The following is a 22,259-nucleotide window of genomic DNA, read 5'->3' as shown; positions in this document are numbered from 1 at the left end:
GGCCAGTACAGCCATTTCATTTGTGAGTAAAATATCTTAAAATGTAATAAATGTATATATTCTTTTATTCTGGTGTAACCTTTGGCTAAAAGTAGAAAAAGAAACCCAGACTACGCCACCTAGGTTATTCTCTACCAAGAAAAAATAAAATACATACACCAAAAAGAGAATTCAACCAAAAGGAAGTACAATACGATGAAGGATCCTGCTGGTTCGGATGGAATCAAAGAGATACGTGACTTTCCAAAAATAGCATAAATTTATTCCACAAAAATCATTAACTCTAAAATGTTCTTAATCAAAGAAATCTCTTATACAGTTTACCAGTTATTTACCCACAGTTACTATGAAACTAGTATAAGTCCACTTTAACAGAAGTGACACACACAGAAATCAGTGCATAATTCTTAAAGTGATAAAAATAAATAGATAATTAAAAAAACAAATATTCTCCCCTTCCGTTAAACCTCAATATCACAGCTCATCAAATAATGTAGATAAATACAGAGCAAAAAATACTTATACAACCAAAATAAAGAAAGAAAATAAAATAGAGACACAATAACAATGGATAAATCACAATTAATATTTAAAAGTAGTCCAAGCTGCTTCACTGGAGAAGAATACAAAGCATGTTAGTTTAATATACTTGCACGAAGGATGAAAGCGTTCAACACTTATTCAAACATGTCGTACAGATAAATTGGGTAGAATAATCTTTAAAACACAGTTTAATCAGCAGTGCAATATATATATGACATCAGTCAATGAAACATGAAACGCGTATATAAAACAGGTATAAAACAGGTATATCAAACAGCAGCTAGCACTCTTAGGCCGCACCTGAAAACAAAACAACAAATAGTAAAAACGTTTCCAATGATTTTCCCCTCTCAAAAAAGAACCTGCGAGAAAAGTGTCTTACCTCCCAAGCAAGATTCAGACTATTGTAACTTTATGATACCTGCGCTCGATCGTCACTTCACGCACACGCATCCCTGGTAACAAACACATATTTAGACTATGATCTGCATCTATGAAAAAGGGAAATAAATCAGGCGACTCACCAGGGGAAAGCAACAGGAAATAAAAGCCAAAAGACCTTTTCTGTCCACAACATGCACACAGAGGAATCACAACGCCACACTTAGACATGCTTTTTATAAAGCCACTAACACACTTCGGTGATTGCACCGCACAGGTGTGCTCCATGACAGAACGCAGCTCCCTGGCAGTGGGCGTGTCTCCCGAGTTGAGATATACACCATTAACAAACATATAAAGAAACAAATATTAAAGGGGACCTATTATGCCCCATTTCACAAGATGTAAAATAAGTCTCTGGTGTCCCCAGAGTGTGTATGTGAAGTTTAAGTACAAAATACCCCGACAGATCTTTTTTTTTTTATAGCATGTTAAAATTTCCACTTTTTGGGGGTGAGCAAAAATGCACCATTTCAGTGTGTGCCCTTTAAATGCAAATGAGCTGCTGCGATCGGGGTGGAGGGTGGAGCTTCAGGTGACAGGAGTCAGTCAGGACGCACTATAATGTCAGAAACTGCGAATATATGCAGCATGGAGATAGAACAGGTATAGTTTAGTTCAATTACGGTTATAACTTATATTGTCGTCTTGTTTTTATCCACTATATTAGTTGTACCGTCCAAATGATGGCCAAAACTATACTGATGAGTTTTATAACATTTATTGTACTTCACACAAAATATGAAGCATCCGTTTTCACTCTAAAAAATCACTGTAAGAGCTTAATAAAACACTGCAAGTGTGCATTAAAATATTATCCATAAACTCTCTCTCTTTTCCTTTATTATTTCCAACAAACATTGCGAAGAACACAGAAACACTCATTACAACTAACAGTAGACGAATATATAAAGACCTTATGCCTTTTGGGTGGTGCGTAAACTTTATACCCGTAAATAAACTCTGATGAACTGTAATAAAGTGCTCTCACCTTCATTACTGCCGTATCCAGTATCACTCTGGAGACTGTAAGATGGATCATGAAGAGTTTACTGATCTATCCTTGAGTAGCACATTTTTAGCACAGTCTCTGTTTTGTATTGTCTCTTTGTATTGATATTCGTTCACAAAGCAGTCCGGTGTGAAATGATTCGCGCAGACATAAACGAATTTCGACAGAACTGAGGGGGCATTTTCCTGGAAAACCAAGTTAATTCACCTCGTTTTCAGCAGCTCAGATTTAGGTAGTAAATGAAGAGAGCTAAGTTATGTAGATTAATCCATCCAGCTACAGAACACCAAACACAAAACGCTTGGGAGACACTCTCATCAGTGCAGTAATGGCGGGCTGCGTAAATTTGCTGTGAACTCAGGGCGGTTCTATGTTCAAACTTCAGTGTCTGTCAACATTCGTGGGCGGGGCCTGTGGCTTTTGTGACGTCACACTGCCAGGGATCTAGAAACAGCTTGTTCTAAGAGACTGCTTATGATTTATGGGGATTTAAAAAAAGGAGTGGGTGGATTTTTATCATTATAGGGCGGTTCTGTACACACACTGCCAACAAACATTTATGTCCAAACACCATGCAAAAGTTAATTTTGCATAATAGGTCCCCTTTAAAGAAACTTAACCTGTCACACTGGCATGATTTTATAACATCATATATCAACATAGTACAAAATGGATTTAAATTTGTGTAAAAGTCATTGCCGGAAATGTCCGAAAAAATTAATTTAATTGATGTCATTCGGAGTAACCAATATGAAGGGACCATTTTGGATCAAGTCATGCGGTCAGTATCATGTGACAGGATGTGACATCATTCAGACGCCTGCAAAGGACCACATAGCCATGAAGCAAAGTAACTAACTTTAAACTATTTGACAAATTCATGTTTTTACTTGCTCATACGCATGTCCAGAAACATAATGTCATTCGGTACAACCAATATAAAACATGGAAAATGTTGTAATATTTTTAAGACTAAATATAAAATGTTTGTTTGTCCTTTTCCTAGCTAGCTAGTAAGTTAACTAACTAGATTTCAGCCTGTTAGCATTGTTTGAAAATACCATCATTCGGTATAACCAAAAGTGTCATTTAGTAAAACCAAAATTTTGGTTTGGACTTTTTTGGGTGAAAAAATTTAGTCCGTCTTGAATGATGTCCGTCTTGAACAATGAAAAAGAAAAAAAAAAGTGTTAATTGATTATAAAAACCACATAATCTCATTGTTAACATTTAATAAAACTCTCCATCTCCATTAGGTTTTATTTTTTACAATATTAAAAACCTTATCCGTCAATAACCCATATGTCTCCTCCCTGCGTACTGCAGCGTTAGCAGGCATTACACATTATTCGGCTAAGGTTGCAGGCTTGCCTTTAAATGTCTTTGGCCAAACCCCTCATGGAAGAAAAAAGCTGTTGTGTTTACATCTGTGACAATGGATCAAATATGTGAAGTTTGCTGCGCCATTGTTGCAGTACACTTGCATAAAGATCTTGAACGAATAATTTATTATCTGCACACCAGTCTGTTATCGTAGGGACATCCACTTTGAATTGTCACACCCCTAAACATGACACAGAACAAAACAAACTGTGATTGGTTGCTTTACATGACGGTCAGATGTTTTCTTTGGCGGTCTTTGGCCAATGAAAGCTTGCAGTGGAGTCCAGACCTTCTGCCGTCAGTCTGAAGCTCTGGCTACGTGAGACAAATACGACACTAACAATGACGTGGAAGGCAATAGTTTTATTCTTTTATCTTTTTAAACATTTTTAAGCTTTATCTTACTTATTTTATTAAATATTAAAATATTCTGCAAAATTATGTTTTTTCTTAAAGAATTTTATTTTTTGTTGCAATCTCTAGGTGGTTACAACACCTAGACATTTTATTTATGGCCTACAAAAATATCAAAATTTTAATTCAGAAACAAGTCATTGTCTGTATGAACTGCATTTTAATGTATTTTTAATGACCTTTTCTCATAGCTGGTGGTCATCGCCTATGACGATGGAGAGCCGGTGAAGATTAACAGAACCACAGTGGAAATCACTGTGCTTCAGCCCTCCAGGATTCCCATCTTCACTGAGGAAGAGTACAGGTGGGTCCCGCTGTCTGTTGAGAGCAAGAGAACAGACGTTTACTTATTTATGACATGTTCTGTTTGAGCTCTGTGAGTCAGAATTAGTTTAGCACATATTCCCCCCAGGCTGATTCAGAATCTCTGCATGAGTAATGAGTGTTATCTGTGAATATGTGACTAGGAGTGTGGGGAGGTTGACTGGAGCTGGTCTACAGCTCTCAAACGCTGTTGGTTCCAAAGGGTACATCTGCAGCTTGTCAGTAACGTGGATATTGAGGAGTCTGGCTCAACATGTCAGGGGGTTTAGAATTAAACGTTGGAGACTTTTTTTTTTTAATTTTGATTAATGAAGACACAAAATCTTATGATACTATTGAGCAACACTGTGAAATTATACGCCGGTTTCACAGACAGGATTAGGCCTTATTTCAATTAGGGCATTTAAGTAACTTTTATAAACACCCTAGAAATAAAAAATATATATTTTAAGATATGTCAGTACAAGTTTCTTTGAGTTAAAACAGCTCAAATGTGAATTTTAGTCTAGCACTAGCTTAAGCCTTGTCTGTGAAACTGGGGGATAATGTCTCAAGTTTTCATATAAATTTTAACTTATAACTTTAGCTTATAACTCAATTTTGTTCAATTTATTTATTGTGTCTGATATTTTGCCTTGGGTCATGCTAAGTTCAACTAACCAGATTTTCAACCATTTTAAGTTGTGAAACTTTTTTCACACATTTCCTAGAGCTTTTTTTGAATCTTTTTTTTTTTTTTTTTTGGTAAATAAATATATATATACACACACACCAATGTGTTCACATGTATCACATCAATGGATCTGAGAGCAAGTGAGGCTTGCTATTTTGGCCATGCTCTCTGCTCTCTGTAGATCCCTTGGTTCTAATGGAATATAGTGATTTTTGTGGACTACGCCACCTACTGGTAAAGTAGAGCTAATTTATCTTACGAACTTAAAACTGAATGTTAAAAAAATCATAGTTCTGCTGTGAATGCTGTGAAACCCATCTGCTAATGTCTATATGCAGATATGGCGGATGGCTTACAAATAGCAGCCCATTAGAAACAGACACTAATGAGGTATCTATGTATATGTATGCGATGGACACTTCAAGGAAGTAATTTTATCATTTATGGTCATGTGACCCAGGGTCAAGAGTCCTCGCAATCCATTTTAAAGCTAGATGGCAGGAGAGTTCGAATTAATGTAACAAACATCAAAGAATAATTCCTGTTGATTTGTTTGTAATATATTACAGAAATTTTATATCAAATTTAAATAAGTTTCATACTTTGGGTAAGTGTTTAATGTGGTTAATGTGTAGTAGATGCCTTAGATAAATGTGAGGGTCCTAAGAAGAGACGTCCAGTTTTAAAGTTGAGAGCAGAGAGGAATACACACACACACACACACACACACACACACACACACAAACACACATATATAATGCATATTTTGAAAACTTCATTATAAAATGTATATTTATTTGCAGTTATTATATTAACAGCAATAATATGAAATTCCTGTTGTAAGAACAGCTAATTGGGTAATGGACACCATGCTGTGTTGTCATGGTAACATTCCAGGTGAAGATAATGAGGAAATTACGTTGTCTTTCGTTGCTCCCTTCGCCAAGTGCATAAACAGACATTTAAGTGGTGTAGGGGTGTACTCACTTTTGTGGCCAGCGGTTAATGGCTGTGTGTTGAGTTATTTTGAGCGGACAGCAAATTTTCAATGTTATACAAGCTGTACACTCACTACTTTACATTGAGGCAAAGTGTCATTTCTTCAGTGTTGTCACATGAAAAGATATAATAAAATATTTACAAAAACGTGAGGGGTGTACTCACTTCTGTGAGATACTGTATATATAGTCAATAGACTTTTTATTATGGGATGCATACTGTACCTGGAACTGCGGGATCTGTTTCTATGTCTGTATATTTTCACCATAAGGTAAAACTGTTGTTTTCCCCTTTCATCTCTATCTCTAAACAACTGGCAGAACGGCAACTGGCAGAACGAGAGTTTTGTTCTTCTGGTCAGAAAGAATATGCCATTTTATTGTGTACTTTCATGTGTATATATATATATATATACGTAAAAACGTTTCCAATGATTTCCCCTTTTCAAAAAAAATATATATATGCTTTTACTGTAATTTAGGCAAGCGCGCTCATAATAGAAGTGACGCGGTTGAGAGCGTGGCTCATGGTTGCATAGCAACGACAGACGCAACTAGAGAGAAATCGCATTGGAAAGGAGAATGCGGCGTGATATGTGAATGCCCCTATTGAACGGCGACTCTTTGCATATCAGACCGGTAGCAACTAGAGAATAATAATAATAATAATAATAATAATAATTTAGTGGGCCGGATTGTGGGAGGGCGGGCCGTAAATGGCCCGTGGGCCGGCATTTTGAGACCACTGATGTGTATATATATATATATATATATATATATATATATATATATATATATATATATATATATATATATATACTTGAGTTGTCTTGTTTGTTCTAGCAGTCATACTGGGATTTGAGCTGTTTCTCTGTCAGATTGAGTGTGGACTGTCTGTCATTATTGAGGGATTTCTTGTAGGTAGCATTTCCACTCTTAGGAGCACAAACTTCTCTTCCATGTTTGTTTCCGAGGTCATGATCTTTCTGAAGCATTGCCTTCATCTCAGAGTCCTACTGATGTTCTCAGACCAGCAGTTTCCATAGCAATTATAAATAAAAAGGCAGTCTATTTTAGGCTTGAGACTGAGAGATAGTCATTCATCGGTAAGATTGATACATCACAGCTGGCTCCTGAAATGAGCTAAACTCCAGTGCTCGATCGGGCCAGTGTGCTATTATCATTAGCATAGCTGGATATAAAGCCCAAAGACCTTCAGCTGTTCATTTGTCTGTGTAAATTAACAATAAATAAACTAAAAACATGCATATGAAATTATTTCAGCTTTCGATGTGTAAAATAAGAATATTTTAGCTGAATGCAAAATAAAAAAAATAAACTTTCATTCAGAAAGAAATGCTTTTATTCAGTAAGGATTAAAAGTGACAGTAAAGACTTTTACATTCTTTCATAAAAAAAAAAAAAAATCTATTTCAAATAAATACTGTTCTTTTGAACTTTCTATTCATCAAAGAATCATCAAACAATAATACTGTTGCTGTATTTGCTGTATTTTTTATCAAATAATTGCAGCCTTTGTAAGCATAAGAGACTTCTTACCGACCAAAACAAATAATTCTAATTTTTATTTAATTATTTTTATTAATAATAATAATAATAATAATAATAATAATTTATGTCTGTAACGATATATAAGACACAAAAGAAAGATACTCAGAAGCAGTGGTGTATAAAGTACTCGAAAACCATACTTGAGTAAAAGTATATATATATATATATATATATATATATATATATATATATATATTAGCGCTGTCAATAGATTAAAAATTTTAATCTAATTAATTACATACTCTGTGATTAATTAATCTAAATTAATCGCATACATAAATCAATGCAGGGTTTTTCCTGGGTCAAAAATGGTCTTCGGTGGTGACAGACATGGTCATCCACACAAACAGTAAATAGTGCCTTACCCACATGATCTGCGAGCCCGATACTGACAATAAAGTACCCGTCACTCTTACTGTAATTCTTTCTTGATTTAATTTTTGATTTAATTTTACTAACCACTCTTGCTAAATGGAGTAAAGCACACTTATGTTCTCATTTCAGATTTGTTCGAGTAAATGATTCATTGTAGACCGTGTGGACAGATCAGTTGTTGTCATGATTCATTAAAATGAATCTGTTCAAATGAGTCATTAGGTCGCGAATTGGACATTAGCGGACGTTGACGCATTGCGTGCGAATCGCGACTGTTATTAATATTTGTCAACACAGAAAACACTTCACCACTGGATAGGATTTTCTTTTTGTTTACTGAAAGTGTGATTTATTTTAGCTGCACGTGCAGGGCGTCTGTCAGAGAAGATGAAGTGACATTCTTTTGAGCATTATTCACACCCAACAGTTATTCAGGAAAAACATTCTCCGAATGCGCCTCGTGAAACATGGATTCGGGCTTACGAACTTTTAGCATTGTGTCAGTTGATTTAGATTATTATGTGTGAGGTACAGAGAGTGCAAAGACGGTGCTTACTTTTAAAGAGCTCGTGCGCGAGAACGGCTCCAGGTTCAATACGGTATGGATCAATACGAAATGGATTAATCTGCGTTATTTTTTCTCAGATTAATTAATCAAATTTAACGCGTTATTTTGACAGCCCTAATATATATGTATATTGTATTATAATGTACTTAAGTGTTGAAAGTAAAAGTACAAGTAAATGTAAAATACAAAAGGAGCAAAAAAATATATTATTAAAAGTTTGAGCAGCAAGATTTGTTTTGATTGTGACAGTTTTAACTCTTTCTTGCATTTTGTTTCTTTGAATTAAAAAAGGCTAAATGTTTATTGTAATTTTTAATTAATTAATTTTATTAATTTTATTTAATTAATTATACATTGATCGTTCATGTTAATTCATAATGCATTATAACTAATGTAAGAGACAACTTTAAAATGTAAATGTTGAAATTGAAAATGAACACTACTTTTATTAACCTTATTTAATGTTACAAATGTACTTTTATTGTAAAGTGTTACCATTTCATATAAATCCAAACAGTCATGCTTAAAAATTGCCATCTTTACACACAAAGCCATAGCTTTGGTCTATTATATGTATACTTTCATACATGATTTGCCTTTATTTTAGAAAACTTGATGATTATCTAATCAAAATATGTGTTACAAGTGCCGATAAAAAAAACTGAAATCGAATACATTTCTGATTTTTGTTTCTGTCGCTACATGATGAGGATACAGTTTAAATATGCAACTTCGCTGGATAATGAATGCATAACAGCGAACAAATGGACATAAACTAATGCAAATGAATGGTAACAATCATGACATTAAACAGTTTGTGTTTTTGTCACATTGTTTTAACCACTTGAGATACTACTAATGTTAGCATCCTCTCAGCCTCGACGCCAAACATACTATTGTTCTCCAGTAATGCAGCATCTAGTCAACAAACGAATTACTTAATAATGATATGAAAACATGTACTGTAGTGTACACTGTATAACATACCGTTTTGATGTCCATTTTAAATCCGTTTTTGAAGTGTCCCGCTCTGTGCAGCACACAGCCGCACGTCACGGGTCAAAACAAACTCTACGAGGTGATAGTTTTTATTTTACCTCTAGAGGCCACTCTCGTACTGTATAATGACAGTGCACTCTTCTCAGCCGCTCCAGCAAAGGACGCAACCTGGAAAACGAAATCAACCGCGGTTGTGCTAGCACTTGTTTGGACATGCTAAAAGTATACATTTTATTTAGGAAATGTAGTGGAGTAAAAGTAAAAATTGACAGAAATATAAAAACTCAAGTAAAGTACTGATTCTCCCAAAAAATACTTAAGTACTGTAACATAGTATTATTACTTTGTTACATTACACCACTGCTCAGAAGATACTCAAGTGCAGGAGTTTATTATTCAAACATGGAAAACAGACAGGTAAGTATTCAGGTAGTATACTTAAAGTGTTTTTTTTTTCACATAGAAATCCCCAGAAATGTTGCTGGAATAAGTACACACATAAAGTGATAAACACCAGAGTCTGTGAGCAAATCAAGTTATGAAAAATAACAAGCCCAAACAAGTAAACCAAAATACAGCTTCCAAGAAGCTCTATAAAATAAACAGCACATAACTTGAATGATATTGATGGAAATCTGGTAAGCTTCTAACAACGGGTGAACAGGCTGATTTTCCAGGAGATCAACAAAATATCCACACAGGTGAGTACAGGTAAGTATCCAAAGGAAAAACAGGTCTATGATCCATTACAGAGGCCAGGCAATCAGAGACTAAGTAATGTCTCTTGAATACTGATGTATTGGTGCCTCGCCTGGGAGCCCAATCTCCTTCGAGTGGAAACTAAACAAGCCAATGGATTTTGGCCAGTGAGATTGCATGCTGAGCCACTCATACCTGGACATACGGGTATATAAGGCGGCTCACAATCACTTATTTATCTTTTGGCAAGACAGGGATCCTGGCTATTCAGCAGTGGTTCAGGGTTGTGGCAGGAGGGCCGTAACATCTCCGTACTCCATTCTCCATTCCCTGTAACAAGGATTACATCAGTAACTGAGACATTCCCATTCAATCAGTCACTTACGATGTTACGTCGATACTGATGTATTGGGGTGCCTATGAAAAACTAGTCCCTGTGCCCTTTTGGCAACTGCCCTCCACACAGTCGTAACCTACGCAGCGCCCCACGTTAGCCCAAGGAAAATTAGTCCTCCTTACCCTGGAGACGGACATAGCTGCTGTTCCTCTTATCGTGATATTTCATGGGGAAGAGTGCTTCAGTTCTCAGTTCCCATGTTTTTTTAGCCATGACCAGTGTTGTTAACACTGGGGAAGTGTGCCTAGTCTAGTGGAGAGGGAAGCTATGGAGGTCACACCCTGCCGAAGGGAGGTAACGCGTGATGATTACACATATGGACTGACCCGTGGGGCAGTGCTACATATGGAAGATCTCTGTGGTAGGTCCTGTCTAGCCAGGGATACTTCCGATGCAGAGACCGAGCAGAGCAGAAACTGCCCAGGAAAAGACACTTTTTGAACAACAGGGAAACCTTATCATGGACTGTATACTTATGCGGTTAAAAAGGGAGAACCACAACATATGGACATCTAGCCCATTTTCTCCATGCTCGAGCAGCGGTACTATAGTGTTCAAGCAGCATTCAAGTAAGAAATGTGTTCTTATTAAAGCTACTAAATTTAATCAAATCAAGAGCAGTGAGTGACTTTCTGTTTTTCATTTGTTGTTTGAGTCATATTAACAGCATATATTACCAGTAGGTACTGTATATTACGCTGCTTTCACTTTAATACATATATCTAAATGCAAATTATTATTATTATTATTATTTTTATTTTTTTTTTACACTTGCTGTATACATTCACAGAATGCTTTTGAAATAACCTTGTGTGTATTTGACAGTTTAATCGCAATAACACATGAAAGACAACTTAGTTTAATACTCATGGGACGCCCTGTCAGACATCCACATGTCTGTCAAAAGTTAAAAGTTTATCATCTTTATGATGATGAAGAATTGCAATGTCATGTGAGTGTGTCCTAGATAGAGATGATTATAAAAACCATACAGATATCATGTTTTAGTTTTTAGTAGAGAATGCAAGAGCTATTGGCTCCACCCTCTGGGGTGGGGAGCAGCAGCTCATTTGCATTTAAAGAGACACACGAAAACAGTTTGTTTTTCTCTCACTCAAAAAATCATTTTCAACATGGTATAATAAATTATCTGTAGGGTATTTTTAGCTGAAACTTCACAGACACACTCTGGGGACACCTTAGATTAATATTAAATCTTTTAAAAAGTGGCATAATAGGTGCCCTTTAATGTTACACAAATCATGTTCCCGTTCACCATCTCAAAGGCAGACAGCAGCCTTCTAAAATTATACATCATAGAAAAGTCAGTGGAGAAAGCCGTATATGGTAATATACATACATAATCAATCGACTATATTACTATATGTACCCAATTTTTCCTGTCCCTTCTTAAAGGTGTTCTTGTGCCCAATGTGGAAAAGCCCTGCCCTGCCCTGCACATTGACGGGATTGGTTACTTGTTTGTGACAGTAGGAAACAAGGGTACACTGCCGTTTTAAGGAGAAAATACACAACAATGGTGTTGACAGATGAATTTGCACATAGTTTGTCTTAGCATATTAAAAACACCACGTAGACATAAACATTACACTAAACACTTGATTTTCACCACAAGGGTCTTAAAGGATTAGTTCACTTTCAAATGAAAATTACCCCAAGCTTTACTCACCCTCAAATCATCCTGTATATGACTTACTTCTCTCTGATGAACATAATCGAAGAAATATGAATAAATATCCAAGCTTTATAATGGCAGTGAAAGGGACCAATGCGTATGAGCTGAAGAAAGTGCTTCCATCCTCATCCATCCATCATATACATGTACTCCGGGGGGGTTAATAAAGGCCTTCTGAAGCAAAGCAGTGCGTTTGCGTAAAAAATATCCATATTTAAACAAGTTATGAAGAAAAATATCTAGCTTCCGCCAGACTGCCTTCCACTACTTTACATTCCTATTCAACTTACGGAAAAAAGTGTAACCAAATGCGCTTCAAGGCCAGTTTACACTCTCTTCATAACTTGAGTACGGAAGGTGGTTAAATATGGATTTTTTTTTTTTTTTTACACAAACACATCATTTCACTTCAGAAGGCCTTTATTACCCCCCAGAGCCATGTGGAGTACGTTTATGATGGATGGAGACACTGATGATCTTCAGCTCATACTCATTGGTCCCATTCACTGCCATTATAAAGCTTTGATATGCGTCAGGATATTTATTAATATTTCTCAGATCGTGTTCATCAGAAAGAAGAAAGTCATATACATCTAGGATGGTTTGAGGGTGAGTAAAGCCTGGGCTAATTTTCATTTGAAAGTTAACTAATCCTTTAACATTTTTGTGATATGGGAATTTTTGTGGTATTTCTTTTTTTTTGTTTGTTTGTTGGTTTTTTATGTTTTCCAAAAAGGAGGTTTTGTAAGAATTGTGACAGTTGAGAAGATAATAAAGTTGTATTCTGTCTCTTTCTAGCAGTGGGGTTTAGGTTTTTTAGCCCATTCAACTGTAATGTTATGCAGTCTGAAGTCCATTCTGAGCGAGCTTGGTGTTTAAAGGCGGCTGTGTGTTGACTGAAGCAGTGGGCCAGAGAGAACACTTCACAGGAAGCTCTAATGGTGTGAGCTATAGAGAGCATGCAACGTTTCTCTGTAGACCTCATTAGGCTGTGGACTGCAGCTGGAAAACTCTGGAGATCTGATTATAGCACAGTGGATTAAAACAGGTTAAATGAAGACTTATGAATCTTTCACATACATTCAGTATTTTTAACAATGAGGGGAAAAAGTGCTATTTTGGATGCCTCTAGCCCTATCATCTATTGTTTATCAAATTCAGTTATTTGACTGCTTGATGTGTATAACTGTAGACAGATTTGATCATTAAAATATTCACACTACATTTTTCATTACGGTCGGCTCAGATCCTTCAGGAATAAACAGGAATCGCAATACAAGGTGTCTTGCCATATGAATATTTAGGCGGGTATTTGTACTTCCTAACTAACATCTCTGAGGACAAGTTCATACATACTTATGGTTTAATAATTCTTGTTTACCAACAAGTGATACACACACACACACAAGTGTGTACAGCAGAGAAGTTGTCTTCTGTTGTCACGTCTTGTCTTCATCATTGTGTGCTTTGCCCAGGGCTTCTGTCGCATTGACACCACTATGCTTTCAAACACACTGGATGAATCTAACAAAAGCTGTCAAGAACATGTCTGGGTCATATTTCACCCCAAAACAAAGACATGTTTTGCATAAAGACACAAAAAATATATATATCAGCATGATTAACATGAACATGATTAACACTGCGACATGACAATTAAACGCATCTCTCCCATTTCTCATTATCATAATGTAAAAGTATCTTATTCTCATTTCTTGAAAAAAAAAAAAAAAAAAGGCATATTATTTAAATTGTAAAGAATTTATACATCATGAATGTAAATGTTTTAATGCCTTTAAAGTTTTTTGGCTTTATTTTTGTTAAATAAACAATGACACATATGGCATGTAATATGGCATGTGATGTTATTTATTTGAGGTTGTATTCACCTAATTTTAAGACCTACTAAAGACCAGATGAGAGTGAGATTATTTTAATACACACAAATACTGCATTACAGTCATGAGAATGGACTAAGTGTCAAAATGCAAAACAACAACAACAAAAGTTTTTTTGCAAAATATATTTTTGTACATATTATTCTTGTTTTCTTTTAATTAGGAGCTGAAATGTGACCTGGACATGTTTTTTTTTTTTTTTTTTTTTTTTTTTTTGTGAGATTCATAAAATTTAATTATTCATGCATTGGTTTTGTATATTTGCATGTCTGTGGGTGTGTGAGATGAAGGGAAGGAGAACAAAGAAAATCTGAACTCCTTTTTTCAGCCTAAAGAAACAAAGACAAAGAAAGTCTGTATATGTTTCTTCTTTTCTATTGTTTATTGCTACAGGCCAACTGAACTTTTTCTCAAATTGATGCAGTTGTTTTCTCTTTTGCTCTAAAGTTGGGTGTGTGAGTATCACTACTGTATGTAGGTGATATTTTATTTTATATTATATTTTATTTAAGTTTAATCTAAAAAACAACAACATTTTGAGCAAAAAGCTGAGTAAAAGCATTAGTTCTGGCAGGTCATGTTAGTCAAGCTCGCATCAGCTGACTATCAGCTGATTTACGTCTACCTATAGGAATAAAAGGCCTATCACAGCATCCCTATATATAGGTCCATTCAGTATTATCAGCAGCATTATCATGTTTCTCAGAAGCTAATTAGCCTCCTCCATTCCCAGCTCCTGCTTTCATCCAGTCAGGACTTGGCCTTCTGATATTCCTCTTGGAATCAGGCTCATTTTCCTGAATTATGTTGTTACCTTAAATTATTCCCATTAAGAACATTAATGATACTGAGTATGAGTACATTTATGTTGGTTCTGTTCTGTTTACCCTATGGGGGTTATCACTGCTCTAACTACTCTTATCTTAGCTAGGCTGCATGGATGGGCAGGGAGTTCTTGCCCAGAATAGAACCACACCACCAATCCAAATCCCAAACTCTCTGGAATACTTGATTCTGATTAGCTAGCCTCTTCATTCTGCTCTGCTCTGCAGTGGGGTCTGATCTCCTCATTGGGTTTATTTTTCAGTAATGACTGGCTGATTGTACGTTATTCCTTACATAATTAACACATTTCATGAGATGAACTGCTTATGATATCAGGCATAAAACAGCACTGAATGTCTAAAGTCTAAATTAGCATTCCTTTGGGCAGATGAGAGTACATTGTACACTTATTTTAGTCCAGTCCTTAAATTGCTGATATGTAGTGTAAACATTTTCAGAAAAGACGATTTTGTGGAGAGTTCACAGAGGACACTGTCAGAGAGATCGCAACAGACCTTGAGTTTGAATTGCCAAAAACTCACATATATGGTCTCATAAATGTTCTTTCAGTGTCAAATTGAAGAATATAGAAATGACTGGAGCTGGATCTTCTTTTTTATTGTGTCACTGATTTTTGATGCAAAGTTATTGCTGCTTTAATTCACTGTTAATGAGCTTTGAACTTCATGCACACGTTCATTTTATTACTAGAGGTTGAAAAGTGGTTGAATTGTTGGTGGGTGTTTCTACAGCTGGCTGCCTCAGTGTTACTGGTGGCTTAATCTGATTCCATTTGTGCTGTGATCCGATCTAAAGCACTGAGGCATTGTGCAATCCATCAATAACACGTTGCTTTTGATTTGATCACAACACAAATGGGATGTTTTACCTGTATCAATAACATGTCATTCTAATTGACACTGAATCTATTTTCTTGCTGCTAAAAATGAACATTCTAGAAAGTGTTTGTAATTGCAGTAGCGCATAACGCATCATACCATGAACAAGATAAACAGACATTAATCAAACTCATTCAGATTGCTACAATCCCATCATGGTTTACTACGCATCATTTTTCATTATTTCACTTCATGTGGCGTCACTACTCATTTGCATAAAGTTAAACTCATCTATTAGGGCGAAAAACTGTCTTCAACAGCTCGTAACACAAATATCTAATCAGCCAATCACATGGAAGCAGCTCGGTGCATTTAGGCATGTAGGCCAAGACGATCTGCTGAAGTTCAACCTGAGTATCAGAATGGTGCCAGATGGGCTGGTCTGAGTACTTTAGAAACCGCTGATCTACTGGGATTTTCACACACAACCATCTCTAGGAATTAAAGAGAATTATCCGAAAAAGAGAAGATATTTAGTGAGCGGCAGTTCTGGGAATGAAAATACCTTTTTGATGCCAGAAGTCTGAGGAGAATGGCCAGACTGGTTCAAGCTGTTAGAAAGGCAACAGTAACTCAAATAACCACTTGTTACAACCGAGGTCTGCAGGAGAGTGTCTCTGAATACACAACATGTCGAACCTTGAAGCAGATGGGCTACAGCAGCAGAAGAGCACTCCGTGTACCACTCCTGTCAGCTAAAAATAGGAAATTGAGGATACAACTGCACAGGCACCAAATTGGACAATAGAAGATTGGAGAAAAAAAAATATGCTTGGTTGGATGAATCTTGATTTCTGCTGCAACATTCAGATGGTAGTGGCAGAATTTGACATAAACAACATTAAAGCTTAAATCCATCCTGCCTTGTATCAACAGTTCGGTGGTGTAATGGTGTGGAGAATAATTTCATGGCACATTTGGGGCCCTTAGTACCAATTGAACATCATTTAAACACCACAGCCTGAGTATTGTTGCTGACCATGTCCATCCCTTTATGGATAATGTGCAATGTCACAAAGCTCAAATCATCTCAAACTGGTTTCTTGAACATGACAATGAGTTCACTATACACAAATGGCTCCACACTAGAGGTTTTCTTGGGTCCTTAAATCTGTACCTGACCCGAATCGACTCTTACCCAAACCCCGTTTCTCAAAAATGCATTTACGTGAATGCGACTGAAGTGCTGTCAATCACTCATCACTGTAGCCTCATTACGTCCTATAATATTATGCGTATTGAAGTGGTATGCAAAAATAGAGCAACTCACTGGGTCTACATGCGGAAGCAACCGTGCATAGAGACCATTGCAAATAGAAACGCGGATTCAGAGTGAACTTAGAAAAAGTGAGATAACGTTGACATAGAATTGTTTTTAATAATAAAATTTTGTTAAATGCCCAACGTGTTTAAAAGAATTCAGGTCTTCTTGGGTCCATTCGTAAAAAGCAAATTTATTTTAAATTACCCGAGACCTGAGGCCACTTATACTAAACCCGACCCGTGTCCGAAGCACTTGTCAAAGATTTGGACCCGAACCCACTCGGGTCTCAGGTTGGACCTTAGGTTTTCGGATCCAAGTGGACCCGTGAAGACCTCTACACCACAGTCACCAGATCCCAATCCAATAGAGCACCGTTGGGGTGTGGTGGAATGGGAGGTTCGTATCGTGGATATGCAGCCGACAAACCTGCACCAACTGTGTGATGCTTTCATGTCAATTTGGACCAAAATCTCTGAGGCACCTTGTTGAATCTATGTCACGAAGAATTAAGGCAGGTCCAACACGGTACTAGCAAAGTGTACCTAATAAAGTGTACATACAGAAACCATCACATTACTATGATACCATAGTTACTATGATAACTTTATATGTATATTACTATGATAACTTTATATGTATATAAAGTTTTGACTCACTTCCACTGTTAACATACAAGTTAACATGCATTTGCATAAAATCCCACTTTACAAATATATGTAGCAGAGCTAAATGGATTGTGTGATTATGTGGCAATGTAATACAATGAGTATGACAATGAGAAGATTACAGATGTGCTGTTGAAGATAGCTACTGTGTGTGAGAGTGTTGCAATAACTCATTTCCATTAAAAGATGCTTTTCTTTGTGTTTTCTCACTCCTGCGCTGAGGTTCTGGCTATTTCTGTCCTCTTGTGATCCCCATGGAAACCAGCATGAAGCTGAGCATCGCTGAGATTTCAGTGTGACCTCGGCTCCTCGCTGTCAGTGTAGCAGTTGACTGCGGCAGTGCCCTATTGTCTCAGAGACAGAGCAAAGCGCTTCACCCCGTTTATGGTGCAGAGAAACCCAAGCAGTCAGCAGCTCTTTGTCGAGATCTCACGGTGATAGCTGTATTTTGACTGTTGGACAATAGAGACAAGCATGTCATGCCCGCCCACTTCTGATGGCTGGCGTGTGGTCCTCTCCTGTTTCAGAAAGCACAGAGACTTTGACAACATCTGTGAGAGGAATACAAGAACTGTGACAGTTCTTTCAGATAATCTTTCCATTTTTTGGTCCTTTCCTCCGCCCAAACACTTAACAGGAGCTTGTCTCACACTAAAGCCACACAATAGTCCTATTTTCTGCCGTTTCTCATGACGTAAGAGAGGTTGAGACCAATAATATTAGTGATGGGTACAGATAACTTGTGTAATAAATACCTGTCATGGCAAAGCTGAATCCTCCAGTCTTCAATGTCACATGATCCTTCAGACATCATTCTAATATCCTGATTTGGTGCTCAGAAACATTTCATATTATTATCAATGTTGAAAACAGTGCTGCTTAATATTTTTGTTCAAAAGAACACAATTATTTGAAGTATGAATCTTTGTAACAATGTAAAATTATTTGCTGCCATTTATCATCAATTTAATAATATCTTAAATAAAAAAACCTTCCAGTCCCCAAATGGTAATGTATATGGTTTGAGTGTTTGTTTGGTAAATATCTCTTGATTTTTGATACTTGTTTTAATGCTCTTAGCAAGCAATAATTTACCAAACAAACCATATTGCATGCGAACCCATAGACTGGGTAGTATTTTCTTTTACTCTATGTAGTTTTGTTCATGGTTTTTAAGGCTTTCATGTAACCCATCCATGTTAGCATCTACCTAATTTACCTAACTTCTAACAAATGACAGATGAATTTGCATCAATTGAAACATTTATGTCCAGCCTTGGACATAAATGACAGATATGGAAAGTGTTTTTTCTTCCCCTTTAAAAGTCTTTATTTTTACTGACCAAACTGTGGATGATAATTAAGCATTTTAGCTTTTGCATTTTATCATTTGTGTTTAGCCTTGTTTTCATCAGAACAGACCGTTGACCCTTCATTTGAGAATCACTAGCCTCAGAGGTCACCTCATGTTGTTGACGAAAGCTTTAGAAATCAACTTTTCATTAGATCTGTGATTCATGAATGCTTCTTTTGAATGCAGCAATTAAACTGTCTTCACCTCATAAAGCAAAGTCCTTCTGTTCTTTCTGCACTTTCTTTAGGTTTTTTTGTGGGAGTGGAGGGCCTGTTGAACTGTTCTAATGTTAATTCAATACTTAACAGAAAGCTGACATTTCTTTATCACAGTAATCACGAGAAATGACAGTTCTCCACTGCCCTCAGCTGTGTGTTATTTCAATGCTGAATGAACTATATGTCATTTACTCTGGTTTATTTGTACTGTGTTGTGCAGGTTTAGTCCGGTGAGTGAGAATGCTCCTGTCGGAACGCCTGTGGGATTGATTCTGGCCGTAGCTGTCAACACCACTGTCTTTTACTCTATAGTGAGCGGAAACGATGGAGGTGAGTAACCTGTATGCAATCCTGTATGCGGTTCTTCAATAAATTGGGTCAAATCCATCTTAAATTTAGAATAAAATGTAGAACTAACAAGCACATATTTGTTAGTTAAGTTATCCCTCAAATGCATGACTGTTTCGCCAATCATTCTTACATGTTTGGGTCTTTATCGACCCCGATCTATATCTAACACGGATGGATCTCTACCTGTCGCGATAATATAAAACTCCTCTGATATTAGAGTAACAGTTACAGAAGAATAAAATAAATCATATTTTGTTACCTTTTGGAGCTTGAAAGGGCTCCGTTTGAGCAGATGTTTTATGCCATCACCACTGTCCTCATCAGAGCTCATTTCCCAGTAAATTCAGCAAATAATGGGCTAGTTTTATGTTTGAGGTCACGAATATGAGCCCATTTGTGATCTCAAACGTATTCTCAAAACTATATAATTTTCAACATATTCAAAATCAATATTTCTATCGCTAACAGCTTCACCAGATCTATCCAGTAACAGTTACAGTCATAATTGATTGCGTTCAGTACTTGCTCTGCAGTAAATCGATGAGACATTTCATGTTTCTCTTGTTATTTCATTTTCTGTCTAAATGAGTTGTCACCTCAGCATTGTGTATCAGACATTGCCACCTTGTTGAATAAAGGTGACTTGCACTTATTCCATCATCTAAGATTCAATTATTGTTGTGCAGAAAAAAAATATACGTACATTCATACACACATCGGGTCATTTGCCACCCTATACAAATTTTTAAAAAAAGTAATACAAAAATAGGCATTCTTTTATAATTTTATCATTTTTTTCTTGTTATATTCTTTTTAATGTATTGATTGAGGAATACCAAGAAGGTTGGTGTCTAACTTTAAAAAAATGAACGAGGAGGAGGGTAGTGAATGACGTCCGAAGTATGCATTTAAGGGTTAAACTGCATGTGGTTTGTGAAAATGCTTTGAATTTTTAGTGGCCTGAGCACTCATCATTGATATAGAAGGCACTGTGAACTGTTCTCTGATCAGTTTGTGTTTACAGGTGAGTTCAGAGTTAATAACCGCACTGGGATCATCTACACAAATAAATCTCTGGACTATGAGAAAGTGACCAGTTATGTGCTCCGGGTGCAGGCCGATTCCCTTGACATCATCCTCGCCAACCTACGCGTTCCCTCCAAAAGTAAGAACAACACTTGAAGCACATATTCTCAAGAATTTTATTTGGGGAGACCTTACAATTTAATAGTGAAGTAAATGACAGATATAAAAGTCTTTATACTGAAAAAAGTCCACGTATAGAATAGTATATGACCACAAATTTCTTTTGTATTTAAAGTGAAATAAAATCCAATTTTTAGGACCGACATTTTTTATTTTATTTATTTATTTATTTTGCACTGTGACATTATGTTCATGACAATTAAGCACATTTCCCCATAATTTCATTACTACAATTATTAATTATTTCTTTATAGTAATGCAATGGGGGAAAAAAAAAAAATTGAATTACAGTAATGGAATCTATCACCATTGAGAATAATGCAAATAATGCAATTCAAATTCTTTAATTTCAGTAATGAGAATATGGATCATTATTTTTATTTATTTTTTATTTATTTAAATAAATAAATAAATAAATCTGTATAGTAATGAATTTTTGCAGAGAATCAGTTCATTTGGCATGATATATTTCATTCTGTAGAATATAATTTGAGGTAAAATCATGATACACTACTAGTTTTCATGATACTAATTTCCATGATTTCCATATTTAACGTTGCTTGGCAGCTATAAAGAGCCTTCTTTAGGAAAGGATAATTAACTCAATTACTTTTAGTATGTATGTTTTTATTGTTGTTATTGGTTGCTGTTGCCATGCACCATTTGAACAACAACAACAAAATGGATTTCCAAAATGAAAAAAGCAATGCAATAAGCCACACCCTTCAGTTATGGTCATATCACTGCAGTGCAGGCACATGCACACATAGACAAAAAAAGGGGCTTGAGCCCCTGCCCTTTTTCTTCCTGGAGAGAAAGTGCCCTTTTTTCTGGGGTGCTTATTTATTATTATTTTTTTTTAATAAATGAATGTATATTCCTGTTTGCGCACAGCTTCCCTGTCAAACAAATATATTTACTGTATAAAACAAATAAAAAAAAAAATACTATATCAGGTCGGCTTTGTCGAGTTCAGATGCCCTCACTCCGCGACACGCCATTCATGCCCGCACGCACGCACGCACATGCACCACGCCCCACTTCACCTCGAGTTTGCTGCTGGCTGAAAACTTGTGACAACTATTCCCGCAAAAATGCAACTGCTGCCTGGCGATAAGAAGCGAAAAAGAAAAAAGGCCCTAGATGGATGCATCCCGTGCATTTCTTTCAGGTAGGCTAGCCTATGTTCACAAACCTGAAAGTTTTATCTATTTAAGGATTATTTATACATTTAACGCTGCATTAATAGTTTGACCACAATCAACACATCTGCCTGATTTGATACTAATGAAATATATGTCATATTATAATTTAAATTATTGTATGGTGCTATGCATTGCGTTTTGAACCTTGGTAAACACTTGACCGATAGGTTGGGCTGTCAATACCAGAAGAGAAGCATTCCATGGACGCACATCCATGAACCACATTATTAGACAGTTTTCTAAGAATGCATGGTTTATTAAAACTATTTAAAAATCATAA

The 22,259-nt window shown here is 36.2% G+C and overlaps 1 protein-coding gene across 1 annotated transcript in view; it reads left to right on the top strand.

The window, feature by feature from the left end:
• Window positions 1–22,259, top strand: part of pcdh15a (protocadherin-related 15a) — a 280,344-nt gene that overhangs the window by 213,618 nt on the left and 44,467 nt on the right. The window contains exons 23-25 of the mRNA XM_067385538.1: window positions 3,985–4,097; window positions 19,438–19,547; window positions 20,593–20,733. Of these exons, the coding sequence (XP_067241639.1) occupies window positions 3,985–4,097; window positions 19,438–19,547; window positions 20,593–20,733 (364 nt within the window). The remainder of the gene's footprint in view (window positions 1–3,984; window positions 4,098–19,437; window positions 19,548–20,592; window positions 20,734–22,259) is intronic.

This window comes from Chanodichthys erythropterus, chromosome 5 (assembly GCF_024489055.1).
Source record: "Chanodichthys erythropterus isolate Z2021 chromosome 5, ASM2448905v1, whole genome shotgun sequence".
Lineage (NCBI taxonomy): Eukaryota > Metazoa > Chordata > Actinopteri > Cypriniformes > Xenocyprididae > Chanodichthys > Chanodichthys erythropterus.
This window is presented reverse-complemented; position numbering and strand designations above follow the sequence as displayed.